Here is a 17261-nt window from a genome sequence, read left to right as displayed (position 1 = left end):
AACCTAGATAGAGGACTCCATTTCATGTTTTATTTAAATATATATCTATCTCCTAACTTGAGCCTCCAGGAGATCACTATGCATTTGCAGCAATCCTTTTGGGAACCTTGGGAACCACCGTCTCAGTGAGATAAACAAGGTTGCCCTTCTGGCACCCTCTGGTTTATGAATAACTACAGGGAAAAGAAAGAAGCCAGGCTTTTGACTTATATTTAACAAGACTTACTAATGTCAAAGATCAACTTTTCTTACGAATGAGGCTTGTTTCCCCAACTACAGTGGAGTGGAAAGAGTAATGAATGGATTAGGAGTCAGACCTCATGGGTTTGGTACCAGTTCTTTCACTTACTATCTGTAACCCAGTTAGCCTCTCTGAGTCTGTTTCTTCACTTGTAAAACTAGGAGACTAGACAAGATAACCTGTGATGCATCTTCTGGTTCTGTGACTGTAATATTCTATGATACAACTAATGCATAAAGTCCTTGAGACTGTGATTTATACTTTTTCTCAACCCCTGACAGCATTATCATGAGCCCTTATACATAAGGAGACCAACAAATGTTTGTTGAACGATAAGTCAGAGAGATCCAATATGCCCTGTGACAAATCAGCACTGATCTATTTCTTTTCTTGTATAACTACACTTTGAATTTGGGAAGAACAGGCAAAAAAGCAGCATCCTCACAAACTTACCCCACTGGAGCGCTCCCAAAGACTGCCACTTAGATCTCGGATCCTTTCTTGCCTAGGTGCATATTCCAGACCTTGAGGCTTGCTGGCATTATAAATAAATATGGAGAGAAGAACTGATGGGGCTTCTAAGAAAAACTCCAGGGAGGGCCTGAAGTCAAAGACCAAGACAGACACCGTTGTGATGACGACAGTGGTGACCTGGGCCATCAAGACATGGAACATGTTATCCAGGAACTTCAGAATAAAGGCCACCGAGAGGCCCTGGAATGCAGTTACAAAAATAAGGGCTACTGAAAATGCATTGTGGCCATAAAAAAACCCACAGTTCTTAACCTGATCACGGTTACTGCTCTGAAGGCCCAGTGTCAGCCCATTAAAAAGAATGCCAAAGAAATAGAGTTTGCTGTTCTGTACGAAGATGCTTTCAGTGAGCTGGTTCCCTTCCTTCAGTATCTTTTCATTATAGATATTGGCCATCGAAGAAATAAAACACTGGACTATAATAAGAACATGGCCCAAGCCAAGACGGATATGACTGAAAACCCTGGCCGTGGTGTTCCACTGAGCTTCAGAAAAAGTCCACTCCTTTGCTGTGCAGTTGTCTTTTCTGGAGCACTCACTTCTGAAAAGAAGACAGGAATTGGATGGGCTGAAGAAGGCATCGTGATGAAATCCATGTCCTGCCAGGTTATGCTGTGAGGTCTCAGTCCCAGAAGTGAGGGCCACAATAGACAAAAATAAAATCAGGAGGGAAGCCCACTGTATCCAGTTTAGATGCCTCCTGTTCAAAGATGAAAAAAGAGATTTTAATACTAGTCTTTTTTCCTCCTCCCCTATCAACTGTGTCTACTGAAAACTCAATCACTTGAGTACTTGGTTGCATGAACCATACTGTTTTTGCCAGCATTCCCAATTCAAGTTCAAAGGAAACCTGTTAGGGTGTGTCTGCTTCTTGAACTTTTTTTTTTATCTGCTTTTATAGTAGCTGTCCCTTAAGGCCATTCAGTCATTTCTCCTCATTGTAAGTTTCCTTTTAACCTATAGGTTTAACTAAGCCTCCTTTCTACCTCGGGAGCTGATCTTAGTTGTTTGGTACGATCACTTTTTAATCTCGCGATTAAGTTATAGCAGGGATTCTCAATCTAGTTTCCATGAACCAGAAAAAAATGTGATGAGCTTCTGATATCTGTGAATTCTTGCAGTGTGTGCCAAATCTTCTACATAGGCGAATTCCTGGCCTTCCCCACCCCCACCAGGTGATCCTTCAAAGATTTGTCAAATTTTCAAAGGTATTCATGACCCAGAAATGACTTAAGGAGGAAGCTAGTTCCCAGATTCATGGCCTGATCATAAAGTATTATACAGCAAACTGTTTGATAAGGCAAGGAAAAAAATATTTTCAGTGTTTCAGTTGATGAAGTCCTAACAATGCTTTATTTATTTCTTTATTTTGCCTAACAACAAACTTTTCAGATATGGAGGATGTGATGATTATTATTCCATTTTACAAATTCATTCAGTTCAACAGACATTTAATAAGTAGCAACTATGTGCCAGGCATGCTGGGAAGAGAAAAAAGACTTGGTCTCCATCCTCAGAGAATTTACACTTTAATAGGGAGTGAGCCATGGAACTAAATGATGACAATATAATGTGTGACATATGATACACAGAACAATTGGGGTACACTGAGGAACAACGCCCGAGTCTGGAAATAGAGTCAGGTATTGCTTTGAAGAGGAAATGACACTTAAGCTGAAAGATGAAAAATAAATTGAAGTTTGTCATGTGAAAAGGGAGTTGGCAATATACCCAGGAAGAGGCAAGAGTCTACACAAAGGCTACAAGGTACATTGACTAAGGAAAGAGGGGTATGGGACTCAGGTGGGGGCACCCAGGGAGGCTTCTAGGGGGGACAACATCTTCAAGTTTGAGGATCGATTAGTCAGGTGGAGAAGGGGCACACCAAGAACAGACAGTAACATGAGCAAAGGCAGACGTGAAAAGCAACAGGTGAGAACTGAAGTTGTAAGAATTTTGGAGCCTTTGTTGAGCACCTACTATGGGTCAGGCAGTTTCTGTTCTAGGGGAGGAAATGGTTCTCAGAGGTTAACTGACTTCTCTAAGGTCATGTATTTATGAAAGAGCAAGGAAGGAGTCTGAGCCATGGTTTTGTAAGTTCTCCTTCTGGACCAATGCACCTCTTGAGTGTAATTCTGAGTTCCAGGATGCCTGTACAGGAATATGTGTCTGATTTCACCAACGCTTCCATAGAGCTTCATGCTGTGAAACTGCTAACTGCACAGACAGCACACACAGACAGCAGCACACCTGTGCTCCCTGTATGTCTTCTCGCGTATACACTTTCATATAACCAGATCTAGCGTGCAGTGATGAGACCAACATAGCCCTATAGTCCACGAGGTCAGAAACTGTCAGCTAGTCACATACATTGCTGAAGGTGCAGGTGATACGCATTTAGCAGTAGAAGGCAAATGAAACGGAAACCGAAAAAGACAGAGTGAAAAATGGGTGCTCAATTTATAAAAATCATTATAAAACCAAGTACTGTACGTCAAGATAAATGAGGCAATGATATACTCTACACGTCCTTTAGAAGTTTTCAATTCTGACGGCTATAGATTTTCCACTAATATTGACATGGAGAAAAAAGAATCCGAGGAAATAAAGCCTTAAATAAGCTAAACGGTACCTACTGCAAATAATTACTCATTCAAGATAATGTTCTAGGAAGGTAAAAATTATTAAAGATTAGGGTGAAAATAGATTTTCAGCAAAGAAAATAAAACAGTAAATCATCCTATAAAGTCAGCTGAGGATCTGCACTATTATAAATGACGACTGATTAGGCACGAAAGAGTTTGCTCCTTACGGTTTAGGAGGTGCAACAGTAGAAGCTCACTTAACCGACCTCTCCACTGCCCCAGTAAAACATTCAGATTGATGCGCAGAGCTGAAAGCCTCTGGCTGGAAGGCTGCTGAACCTGAAGGCCTCTGCTCCCAAGTGAACTGTTTGCTCACAGAGTCTCTGTTCCAAAACGTGTTTTTGCCAGGTGACCTCATTATTGTAATTATATATTTTAATGATTACAGAAATCATAAATTATGAGTGAATGAAAAGGATTGCTGGTTTCATGAAAACTAAGTTGAATGCCTTGGGAGGATTAAAGGCAAATCACAAGACAAAAAAACTGCCTTTGAATTAGGTACAGGTAAGTTAGTTTAAGCTTAGGGAATGAATAATAAAAATCCAGAAGAATCTACTTTAAAAATATATTTAAGGCTTGCTCCACTATAAAGAAATTGAAACCAGAAACCACAGATGATGTGTAATCAAGGTAGGTTCAAGCAAGAAAGAAGCCAAAGAACTCCAATCAGCAAACCCCACATGTATGCAAAGGAAAGGTCTTAGGCTCTTCATCAAAAGAATGATGAATGGACACTTACATACCTTAAGTTAAATTGTCTAAAGTATATATATATTTTAAATGACATCCCTACTTTGAGTTTTCCTAGTAACTCAAGAATTAGGTCCAAATTGTGTCAGAGCATTTCTACCATATTTGGTGGTAAACCAAGGCAGAGCAAGAAAATATTTAAGTGGAAAGACATAACTTTTTTCAAGAAACCATGCATCATACCTTTCTAAATAGCACAGAGAGTGACCAGGGGCAGATTTATCATGGGAAATTATAAATATTTATCAAGTGAATGAATGGTTTTGGAGAAATGCTTGTTATTACCGAGTGGCACTTTTATTTTTTCTGCTGGTTCAGAAAGTAAAGTTCACCGTAACTTCCAAGACATCCAACGTATGTTTCAAAATGTGTTTTTTAATAATTTTTTCCCTTCCCTTTGAAGAAATCAGAGAAACTTATATACATTCTTTAGGTAAAAATAAGTGCTGGTCTTGGTTTTGCTCTCTAATCTCCCAAATCTCGATGTTCAGGCTGACATTATTATTCCCTAAAGCCTAGCAAACAAGATTATACAACTTTGCCAAGCCTTAAGAGCAAACCAATAGGGCTTTGAGGCATGCCTGCCACATTTCCACTTTGAACCAGTAACTATACTTCAAGGAGGAAATCTATGCATTCACATGGGGTTTAGAATAAGACATTTGAATGGTGATACTTTTCACTTTTTCTCACTTTCAAATTCTTACAAGTAAGTTTTACATTATTCACTGGACTTATTTTTTTCTACCTGTATAGCCTTATATCCTTTACCTGTATGGGAAAGGTATTTGATGGTTCTGCTAGAGTCAAGTATAAGACAAGAGATTTGATATTCTAAATGAGTTATTTATGGCAAACAAATTAAGAACTTGTGATAGAACTCAAGCTATTCTTAGGTCAAAATTTTATTGCCACGGGCAAAACACTATCAAATGACTCACAAAGAGTAGATTAAATAGGGAAAAACAAACAAACAAACATACACTACCACCAACAAAAAGATCAAAATAGAACAAAGTTGATTTTAAAATATAATAATAGGTAATACTTAAAAGGCATTCCCATAAAAGACATTATTAGATTTATTATCACATTTTAGCTCTACTATTTAGAGTAGCTTCAAGTGCTGATTTGTGAATTAGTCAAACTAAGACCCATTCTGGGAACTAAGCGCTTGTGGAAATAATAAAAATGGAGTGATTTTATTGTTTTTTTAATCTGAAGAACTTCTAAGGATTCAAAACAGAGTGGTATTAACAACAAAGCAAACACATGCCTAAGAATCAATATTACTGCTTTGAATATTAAGAGGTAAGATATGTAAAAAAAAAAAGTTTGAACTGTAGTTCATAACGTCGTTCGCCCCTCTGCCTCCAGCCTATCCACCTAGACTCCCTCTTCTACAGCCAAAGGGAGCTGCCCGAGGGCTGCAAAATGCTTAGTGGCTCTGGGTTCCAGGCACAGACTCAGCCTAACTGCACCTATCTCATGGGGTCATTGTGGGGTTAAGTCGAAATAGGGTAGAAAGGCCCTGAGGAGACCTTAGTGTTTTCTAGTCACTGGTGGAGAGCCTCCCCGCGCAGCTGCCCACATGGCAGTCGGGCCACCCTGGGCAGGGCTTTTCCAAGTGTCCCTCACCTTGGCCCACAGCCCTGCTCATGCTCTGGGGTCATTAAAAAAAAAAACCAACCAACTCTGGGCATAGCTAGAGTTACTGGCCAATTTCAAGACAGGAAATACATACCTTTAAACTTCTCTTTGGTAAATTCAGTTATTAATTTAATTTTGACATAATACTTATATATTATATAATAACTTAAGTATAATACCATGTGTACTCATAAACTGTCACTTCACAGGAAAAAAAAAATTTTTTTACTTAAAAAAAAAGTTAAAAAAAAAGCCCCAAACAAAACAAAAAAAATACATGTTTTTGAGACCATCGTTCCCCTATTAATAGTGAGTATTTTATTGTGTGTCAGAGCCAACAATTATTCCTTTATGGAAGTGCATCCCTAATTTTATCACAGGAATCAATATAAAAATATTATTGCTTAACACATGTTTTCTCAGAAGCCAACTTTTATCCTACAAAGTGACTTTCGTGCTGATTTTAAAGACTTTAAAATGTTTTTTTGGATTAGCATTCTTTAACTTGCTAGTTGAATTGAATTAGTCTCACAATTCGTAAATAAAATGAAGAAAGTGATAGCAAAAGCAAATTTCAGTGACTCTAACATTTAAATTGGATGAAATGCTATGTTCATTTTTTCCCATCTCTTACATCAACTGTTAAATTGAATGTTTCCTCAGGGTAAAAGAAAACCTTTCAAGAATTTCATATAATTTATGGACTGAATGCATCACGGGATTCAACAAATAATTACTGAGTGCCTCTGTACCAAGCCCTTCATCCTTCTGTACACATCAGTTATGAAAACACACTGTGACATAGCACATTGAGAAACAAATTAAAAAGAGAATGTGAATGTAAAATTAAAATAAAAACAATCACAACAAATGTAACAAAAAGTTAATTTTATTTTCATCATCATCATCATTAAATAACAAATTAAACTGGAGTTAAGTACCCAGATCCTGTATCACCTTAGGACATTCTGGCCTTTGCTTTGCAGCAGAGCCTATCTAAACTAAAAACGTTTATTTTATTCAAACGTTCTCCTGGAGATGAATTAGTGATAGCACTTGGAAAGTTTAATAAGTTCACTCTTATTAATTGTAATTTTAACTAGATTCCTCATGCAAATCCTCTGCCAGTTAGAGCTTAAATCACGTAGTCATCTCAAGGAGTTTAATAAGGAATTTGCCACTTTTTATCACCTCCAAACTCCAAATAACAAATATATTAATCTTAGGAACTTCTTGGTTCCCTATTAGTGTACAGAGAATCTGCAAAAAAAAAGCTAATGAATTCTTTGTTGAAAATCTGGCACTAAACATTAAAATAATTAAAACCCAATCATCTCTTTTTTTTTGAGATGCTAAGAAAAAACATTTCAAACATTGAATCACAGAGGATTTAGACAGGCTAACACTGCAGCTGCTTTCCAGATGGGTTAAACAACTTGCCCAACACACAAAGCAAATTAGGAAAAAAATCCCGGCCTTGGGATTCAGAGGGTATATCATCTGAAACAAGGCGGTGCCATTCTAAAGTATGATATATGCTTTCACAACAAGTTACTTACTTCAGCACTATCCTGAATAGAAGAGCTGTTGTTATAATGCTAAAATTTGAGAAGATAACAGCCATGGCCTAGAAAGAAAGAGAAGATAGAGTTACAATCCAAGCAAAGCACTGACCTCAGAAATCTCCCAGCTTGGTGCAAGTTCACCTGACAAAAAAAGCTTTTTGGTCAAAACCCAGAGGGGTTATTAGGGCAGCTACTTCACTAGAGGATTAAATTCTATTTTTATTGCTCGTTAAACTTACATAGATATGATCAAATTATTGTACAGGCTTTGAAAATGTGTTGAAATTCAGCAAACGCCTGTGTAATAATCTTTATGTGCAGATCTGGAAATACTTATAAATTCTATAGGTTTAGGTCCAGAAATAATGGTTACAATGATTATAAAGCATACTTTTTCAAGCTCTCAGAGACTTTTAACACTGATTCTGTGGGTAGAGAGAAAGCAAGTACTGTTAGGCCCATTTATACATTAAGAAGACGGAGGTATAGGTTTTTAAGCATTTTTAACGCTCTAGGAATTAAATCAATTTACCTGGTTGAACTGTAGTGATTCAATACCAGTGATTCACTACCAAACTTATATTTGACAGTCCTTTGGATTTATTCACATTGTTCTAAACACTTAGAAAGGTGTTAGCCAGATTTTATTAAGGTTTGTTTTTGTGAATTTAGTCAAATTTCACACATGAGAATATTAATCTGAACATATATACATTTTGGCCCAGAGAATATGAAATTTATCACTGCCCCCATAATTGGATCTGACAATATTAATAATTTCTAAAAACAAATCCTACTGCCTTCCTCCTTGCTGTCACTTTAAATTGACCAAACCCTAAAGAGTATCCACAATCTTACACAACCAGCAAACACGACTAATATGCAGCTGAATTAAAGAAATAAGAGTAAAATCCAATAACGACTAGCAAAAATTCCAAGAATACAATATTGCTCTTTTTCTACTGAATTTTTATGGGAACCATTATTTTAAGGCTTTCTTTGCAGACGAATGCTTGTGAACCCCTGGTTAGGAGACAAGTAAGAGGAGATAAGAAAAGTACGTGGCTGGTTAAGAGTGGGGAAGTGGCGGCTCTGATCAATCACAGTTACAGCGCTGCAAACGTATGTACCTAACAAAACAGCCTGCTGGCCTGGGGAATTGTGTCTACTCTGTCCAGGCAATAGTATAGAATAAATAAAATATCACAGCTCTTTGCCCCCAAACTTCCGTGCATCTCTATTTAATCCTTTCCAACTAGGCTTGGGCATAGCACTACACAGAATACGTACGCCAAGTAATTTATTTTGTAATGTCTGTGGCTGTACACAATCAGGAAGGAAGAGCAAAGCAATAAGCTGTAAGAACAGGAAGTTGCACTCCTGCTTTGGTACTAGGGATTTAGCAAAGGGATATAAATTTAGAGCTAGTCTGTTGGATACAAATAAAACACAACAAATATACACTTCATTGAATGTGAATAATTATGTTGTTGGGAGGAATTCTCAGATCTGAAAAACAAAGTGAAAGAATTTAGGAGAGGACACATTTTAAATGGAATGAACTTTTACTAATAAAATGGATCACAGAGCTGAAAGCAACTTCAGGTGATCCCCTGGCCCAGGTCCTTGCCTTTGGGCCAGTATGGTAACACTATTCTATTTTACAGAGCAGTTTGGCCTTGCCTGGTTCTAATCTTTTAAATTGTGCAAAAGAATCAAACTCCTGTTTTCTACCTCAGTGCCCTCTTGATCCCTCCTTTTCATCCCACTTTCACACTGATTTGGCTATACTTAAGAGGTTTCAAATAGAGGACTAGTGTCAACAGAAATTCTATTTATGATCAAAATGCCTGAAGTTTCTCTTTAAAGAAAATTAAAACACATTTTCTTAAATGTGGCAATAGAAACCTTCATTTTATAAACTGAAAATATAGAGGGGAAAATATACACGTGATCTAAACTGAGTAATAGGTAAAAGCAGAAGATGAAACTTTAATTCCGATTACTAACAGCTCTCTAAATTGGCATAGGGGATGCCAGGAGACATGAGAAGTATACCTAGTATTATCAGTTATGGATAGCATTTAGATTGGGAGGATATAACCTCTACCCTTAAAGAACTTGGTTAAATGACAGGACTAACAGAAAACGAAAATCATACCAAAAGAATACATATACACCACATTAAAACAAGTGTAAGAAAGAGCGGTACACTGAGCGTATAATTTTCTGAGTTAATCACGGGAGTCTGCTTGGAGGTCCTGAATGTTGAGATTAATATTAGAGGTGGGTGACCACAGGATGGCTCAGAAAATAGGCAGACTGGTTAAGGTTACACAGAGAGAGATGGCTCTAGATTCAGTGGTCAGGAAGCAGCTCCCACCGATCAGTCAGCACAGTTTAATAGTTATCTTTCACAGCGGGAGAGTCTTGCAAGTGGATTGGTAAGTCAGTGCTCAGATGATTCTGCTCAAACCTCAGGAAGGCCAGTGAGGCAATGAGAAACTAACAGTGCCAAGGAAAACGATTAAAAAAAAAAAGAGAAAGGTTAGTTCCAGGATTTATTTCTCTGTCTTTTCAATGCTGTTTTCTTTGTCATTATTTACTTACAGGCTGAAGATAGGAAAGGACATAGAAGACAATCAAATTATCCAGGAAATAAAGAAAGGCAGGAATGGACCACTTCATGAAATTAGAGAATTCCTTCCAGGAACCACATCTCAAGTTTCTATTTTGATGATCTTCTAAAGAAAGAAATAGAGCAATAAGTATATGAGCTTGATGAGAATGCACATATTTTTAGAGAAAGTAAATTGTATTTAATTTCTGATATAATTCTTTAAAAGAGACTTCATGAACGTGCTTTCATAAGTGACTATTAGCCTTGAGAAATCAAGGACTACACAGGATTCCATTACGGTCTTTCTTCACCCCACCACCGTGCCCATCTCTGACAACAGCAACACTTTAGGAATACTGATTTTCTTAGTTCCTGCTAACTTGAGACAAATGTATTACTGAAGAAGGCAACTCAGGACACACTTATGTTTTCTCTTACTACTCTGAGCATAAAGCCAAGAGAGATCAACAAATTAAAATAAGTGGAACAAAAAATGTAGCGTTCATGCTGGGATTTTTTTTCCGGGGGCTGGGGCGGTGGTGCTGTGGTGGGTGAGGGAATCAGGAAAGGGAGATACTAAGTGAAAGTTTATATATAGGGGAGTAGAGAAAATTAACTTTTACTCATCCTAGTATGAGTTATTCTCCTATCTCTAGGTTTACAAAAACTTAAGAAGGTACTATAATGGAGAATGTAAAATAAAATGAAAAGATAGAAAACAATTTAAGTCTAACCCCTGTAAATACTTCATAAATTTCATGAGATTAAGAAATGTATTCCACTAACTAGAAACTCTGCAAAGATTGAAACCTCTGAGAATGAAGAGACATCTTCTTGGGCAAGCCCTTTAATAGTGTAAATTCTATGTCTACCTCATGTGGGAAGGTGGATCAAAGTAGCAGAGAGAGCTAAGGTTCAATAACTGGAGAATTAATAGCCACAAAAGGGTACATACTTTTGATCTGAGGAAGGATTAGTACCCTTATTGGATACTATTTGTACCCTTATTTGATACTTATTTGATAGTTGATGAAACTGGAGCTCAGAAAAGTAAAATAATCTGCCCTAGAATACAGTCTCTCTGACTCCAAAGCGCTATGCTGCCCCTCTAAAGGCAATGGGGACTGTTTTGCAGTATGCTACATATCACGTCAGACAGCAGTGATTTAGATAATCCTGAATCTGAATAAAAACTAACTCGCTGTGCGACCCACCACAGGAACAAGTCAAGAGGCGGCACAGTGGACGGGATGCTAGGACATGTGGGTGGAGTCCGGGCTCTGCCCCTCCTACCCAGCACCACACTAACGCTTACTACTTACTCTCTGAGTCTGCTCCTCACCTGCAAAACATGAGTAACCATATTTCTATTTGTATCTTAGTATCCTCATATATAAAATTAATGGGCTAGGCTAACTGATATAAAATGTTCCTTTCCGTTCTAAAATTCTTTGAGTCTGTGATTTTTAACCAGTATATAGTACCATTTCAAGACTCACCTTTCTTTAGAACCCAGAATGACACAAGCACACAGAAAACCAGCTTCACCAGTTCTGAGCACACATTCACAGTAGTTGGAAGATAATCATATTTGTTCTCTGAAATGTAACAGAAATGTTTTTTAATTATAAGTTTTGCTCTATATAATGCTTACATACAGTAAATAATTGAGAGCTGTTTCTAAACTTAAAAGCTGGACTTTAATACTGGTTATATTAAACTTCATCCAGTTGGTTTTGGCTCTTTTGGATTTTTGAATCAATTCACCTAATGTGTTAGCTATCCTTACCTCATTGAGCATTTTATTATCCTTGAAATTGAGAGATATGCCTCTCATGTTTTCCTTCAAGTTCCTGAAAAATGTGTTGAGGAGACTAGGGCTACAGGCGAAGAAAGCTTTGTGGCATGGCATTAGAGACCAGCTTCTAAGCTGACCATTAACTAACAATCAGGGCCTGACTAATCAAACAGCTATCAATCTAGGTGGCTGAATTATTACCCAGCTCGTGATTCCTCTTGTGTGACTTGTCTGCCTTGCTTAAATCAAGGTACACTCTGTCTGTGATATTCCCTTAACTCAGAGTTTTCCTATCTGTTTCATATCATGGTACACATGGAAAACAGTATTTGTTAGGCACTCTGGGACAAACATTATGTTGTGGTAACAGAAGGAAGTGGCTTGAGGCAAGAGGCAACTGGCCCAGGGCTCTTCGGTGGACAAACACACTGACACATCCAAACCCACTGACCAATCAGGAAGCTATATCCCAACCTACAAGTCAATCTAATTAGGAAATGAGGTTTGGTTAGTATATCTTGACTTAGCTGTTATTTCTCTCCTTTTTCTAACAACTTGCTCTATAATTTTGCCAAGGACAAACATAAATTTTATTAGTTACTATTTTGAGGAATGCATTTTCTCAAAAATATTTGCTTGTTTCCCTTGGTTGTTGTATGAAAAACCAAAACTGGCCAAGTACAAAGGAAAAAAGCCAACTCGACATTTTTGCTCCCCAGAACACTCTTTCTTCCTCTTTTCTGTGGTTTTCCCTGACCTTCACAACCTATGCATAATCAATCCTTTATTCATCTCCAATCCTGTAGCACTAGTGTAAACAAATAGGGTAGGGGGTCCCTGAAGAAAGAGAACCAGGCATGGCTTTCTTGACTTAAGAGAAGCCATTTTTGGCCTAAGCCATCTTGTGACTTAAGCCTGGACTTAATGCTTGTCCTTGAACAGGTCTCAGTAATTAAGGATCTTAAGGGAACAAAAGAATGCAGGAACAAACTGTTATCCAGCAAGAGAAGTGACAATAGCAAAGATAATGTATCAGTTGTAAAGACTCCCAGTTCAGTTTCAGTGGTAAAGATGAGCCTGCAGTGCTCAACCACCAGATCAACTAGAACTGGATGATGATGTTGACCTTTTCTGACCCTCCTGACTTCAGTCAACTAAAGCTGGATTCTGTCAACCACCCAAGCCCCTCCATAAAATGCATGTACCCTTTAGCTTAAAACTTCCCCAATTTTGCTGTTTGGGAAGACACTGCTTTGGGAAAGCTCCCCGGTGTTCTCCTTACTTGCTACAAGTAATAATAAATCCTTCCTTCTCCCGATCTTTGGCTTGGTTGTGTCTTTTGGCTCAACACCTACCAAAAGGTGAACCCAGTTTTCGGGTAACACTACCTATAAACCTCTGTAACAGTACTTTTTTATGTTGTTATGTCTTACCCTTAAAATGTAAGCTTCTTACAAGACAGAGACCATGTCTTGTAAGACATCCTAAACCTGGCAGTTAAGTGTTCTGCACTTAGTAGGTACTTGATTGCCTGTTAAACTTTCTCCATCATTCAAAGCTTAGTTAAAAACATCTCTTCCTCCCTTTTCTGAGCTCAAAGCTATACTGAAATCACATTCCATTATCCTCCAACAATACTTTGCTTTACTTTCTAGCATTATACACACGAGCAAACATGCATGCACACAAATGGGGGGCTTCAGATCACAACTTTCAAACTCTTGTCACTGCACTTTAACTCATTCTTGCTTTTCATCGTTTTTGTTTTTCTCCTTGCATTTCTCTCATGGTTGATCCCAAATCGTATCACAGCATCAGGTGTGACCTCTCTCCACTCTTCTGCCCACACTCCAACCTTATCGACACCATATTCATCCTTATTGGTTTCCCTTCACTCCCAGAGAGAGGAGCCATGGCCCCACTATTCACCCATTCTCCCCGTTAAAACCTTCCCTTCTCTTCAGGGGCTTTGCTCCAATAAGTATTTCCTCTGGCTTCAGTATATCTCCTTTATCTATTAACTGGCTTCCTCTCCTCTCCTACAAATATGTTCAAAACTCCCAACCGAAAAAAATAAAATATAAGATCCTCCCCCTCCAGCTACCATACCTCCTCCTAATCTCCATAAAAGTGTCAATATTCATTATCTCCACTGTACCCACCTTCCACTCAGATCCTGCCCCCAAACAATTTGGTTTCTGATCCCACCACAGTACTCCAACTACCTAGTTCCTGAGATTACCAAACACCTTCTAATTACTAATTCCAAAGAGTGGGTTTTAATCCTTATCTTATCCTGATGTTGCAATTCCCTCCCAGTCAAACTCCCTTCTGTAAGTCATGTGCACTTAGTTCTCTCATCTCTCTAATTCCTTCTTAATGTCCTTCTGAGTGTCAGCACTCCTGTTAAATGCTGCCATTCCTTGGAGATCTATCCTTGGCTCTTTGTTATTTTCTCATTCTGTGTGGTTACCCTGAATGAGCCCTCCGCTCCTTGGGTTTTAAATGTCAATTTAATATTGATGTTTCCAAATCTGTACTCTGGAACATTTAATGCTCACTAAACATATCCATATGAATAACTATCTCCTATTTATTCACTTAACTGGCATTTCCTTGACATGTGTGAAGTGCTAAAACACTGCAGGATACAGCAGTAAACAAGGACACAGCTCCTGGCCTCATGGAAGGTACAAGAGCTAAAACTGTTAATTTCTCTGAGCTCTGTCCAACCTGCTCTTCCTTCCCTAGTCTCCATCTCAGTTGAGAACATCATTGACCTACTCAGCATCCAAACCAGAAACCTCTGAACTATCCAATACTTCATCTCCTTTAATCTCCACATTCCACACATTCTCCAGGTCTTGTCTTTTCTATGTTTAGAATTATTTCTTGAATCTATCCTCTCTTCTCTATTCCTACTTCAAAAGCCTTGGTTAGTTTTCATCATCTGTGGCTTGAATTTGTAATAACCCCCTAACTGGCTACTTCTCTTCCCCTTTAGTCCATTCTCCATCCAGCTACCATAATAGTCTTTCTCATCTTACCCTGCCGTTTATATTCCTCCAAATATTCCCTGTCTCCCAGACTCTAGGGCCTAGAGAATAAAGCCCCAGATGCTTAGCATGACATATAAAGTCCTCAGCTCTCTGATCATTACTGCCCTCTCTGGCCAAGCACTCCTTCCCCCCTCGTCCAAGTCCTTAAAACTTTTTGCTCAGTAATTCTGAACTACACATTCTCACAATCCATCCTGCTTTTTTAATACATCTGTTCATTTTTACAGGCTGTTGCTTCTGTTTTGAATACCTCTGCCCACCTTGTCTTCTTGTGGATCAACTGTCACCTTATCCGGGAAGTGCTCCCTGACTGCTTCACAGTCCACATCATGCTCTCCCAGACAGAATATATCACTCTCCATGTAAAACTACCTCTGTATCTTTGGTATAGAACTGCACTTACTATACTGTATTTTCATGATGCATTTACATGTGTTTCTCTTCTAATAAACTGTGAATTCTTGAGAATAAAGTCTATATCTTATGCACTTTGAACCCTGCTAGTAATATCTAGCCCAGCGCCTGGCAGAGAAATGTTAACTGAAAAAAGAGACTTATGTACACATCTGACTCCCCAAGCAGACCATTAACGATCATGATGTCATGATTTTACGTGTACTCAATAACTAGTGAGAGGTTCTCAACACAGTTTTGTGGAATGAAACTATTTAAATACAAATTCTTACATTAAGAATAATAAAAGATTTCCTGAGTACGTATTTATCAAAGCTAATAACCTGTACTGCTCCATTGATAATGCACTTAAAATAGTACCTCACAAAGGCCAGGTGACCAAATATATCTCCTGTCTATTTCAAAATAAGTTATAATATATTTTGCTACAGGCCCAGAAACACCTGTTGATTAAACCAACAGTCAGATGTTATGATCTGTTCTGCAAAGGTTTTGATCCTGTACTTGACTGACCCAAATTTCACTCAGCATCAAAAATTTTTCTTGGTAAGGAATGAAAGTTTAAAGAACCAAATTTAAACATGCTTTATCACTGACATGAAGCAGAGTACTTTTAAGGGTATTATCCCCATTTTATACACAAGGTAAACTAAAGACAAGAAAGATAAAGTGTGATTAGATGGCAGTGCTCCATACATATTCCAAATCTTAACTTACCTTCATTGGTTGAATATTTTACAAGTAGGATGCGACTGGAGCTTAAAGCAATGAATATGGCCCCCAGCAGGAATGTATACATTGCTGAAGAGGAGCTTAACATGGGATGACCACAATAATTCCTTTCCATTCCACTGTTTTTTAATTGCCTTAAAGAGAAGAACAAGTTCATGAGCAACCCTGCTGGCAGATTAAGCATAATGCAAATACCATTGATTTGTGAAGAACAGAAAAGGAATTTTTTAGATGTCTGGTTATGGCTATACCCAAAGCAAAAAAGTTGGGGAGTACAAGAAAAACTATGGGGAAAGGAAAGGAAAGAGTCAAAATTTGATAGGAGAGGGAACTCTAGAGACTGAAAAGGCAAGAGCCAGGTTAGAAGTGCTGCCCAAGGTAGGACATTTTAGGACTGCAGGATTCTGCAGAAAAGCAATTCTTTAACTTTCATTCTTATGAGCAACTTTGCTCTAGAAGATAATTTCATATTTGTATTTTTCTCCTCAGTAGCAGCTTTTCCATAGGAGGAAGAAAAAGAGCTTGCTGGGAAAGATTTCGTTACAATAATGACCGAAATAGAAATATCTGAAACACTGTATTAATTTATACCGAACTACTGTTGGAAGTATAAGACGACTTAGAAATCAATGACTCTAAGGCCCTCTTTTGATATGTTAAGGCCATTAAACTCCAGGTCGGGTAACTACCCAAAACAACCCAGAGTAAGGATAGTGCACAGTGCCTGGGGGATTGGTGAGAGATGGGCTGGAAATACCAATGCCCACAGCCCAAGTGGGGCGTAAACCTACCAAGGCCAAAGAGACACCTCCCCTACTCGGGAAGGCCCCCACGATCTAGGAACGCCTTCTTGTCACACATGCGCAGAGGCATCTCGCCTGGGGCGCCCTCCCCTCAAACGCACGCGCACTTCTTTGTCCCGGGGGGCGCGGTTACCTCGGTCCCTTGGAAAAGCTTCTAGTGGAAGAGCGTACATCCTAAAGCTGAGACAGTAACTGTCTAGGTCCGCAGCAGCAGCAGCAGCAGCGGTAGCTTTTAGGGTCCATACGCGGAGAATCTATGGGAGAAAAAGAAAGGCGAATAAGCCTTTGGACCCGACCCGCCTATTCCGGAACAAAAAGCACAATAACGACCCGACTGGGAAAAAGCGGACCTGACGCCCATTGCGCAGGCGCGCTCAGTGTTACGCTTCCGGAGGGAGGGGAGAAGCGACCCGATCCCGCCCCAGCGCGGCCTTTCTCGCGTCACGT

General features: G+C 38.8%; 1 protein-coding gene and 1 long non-coding RNA gene across 5 annotated transcripts in view; one reads left to right on the top strand and one right to left on the bottom strand.

The window, feature by feature from the left end:
- Positions 1–11500, top strand: part of LOC309630063 — a 23486-nt gene extending 11986 nt beyond the window's left edge. The window contains exons 2-3 of the long non-coding RNA XR_014245399.1: positions 10001–10196; positions 11228–11500. This is a non-coding gene — a long non-coding RNA (uncharacterized lncRNA). The remainder of the gene's footprint in view (positions 1–10000; positions 10197–11227) is intronic.
- Positions 1–17261, bottom strand: part of SLC35A5 (solute carrier family 35 member A5) — a 19344-nt gene extending 2083 nt beyond the window's left edge. The window contains exons 1-7 of one of the 4 annotated variants that reach the window (XM_082394735.1): positions 17165–17261; positions 16948–17068; positions 15997–16145; positions 11508–11606; positions 9999–10132; positions 7383–7450; positions 695–1475 (exon numbers count right to left, since the gene is read on the bottom strand). In XM_082394735.1, the coding sequence (XP_082250861.1) occupies positions 695–1475; positions 7383–7450; positions 9999–10132; positions 11508–11606; positions 15997–16126 (1212 nt within the window). In that variant the 5' untranslated portion in view covers positions 16127–16145; positions 16948–17068; positions 17165–17261. The other 3 variants (XM_082394734.1, XM_082394736.1, XM_082394733.1) reach the window with 3 other exon arrangements.

The sequence above is a fragment of the Balaenoptera borealis genome (assembly GCF_965194805.1).
Source record: "Balaenoptera borealis genome assembly, chromosome: 5".
NCBI lineage: Eukaryota > Metazoa > Chordata > Mammalia > Artiodactyla > Balaenopteridae > Balaenoptera > Balaenoptera borealis.
The sequence above is the reverse complement of the archived record's forward strand: the minus strand, read 5'-3'. Positions and strand labels throughout refer to the sequence as shown.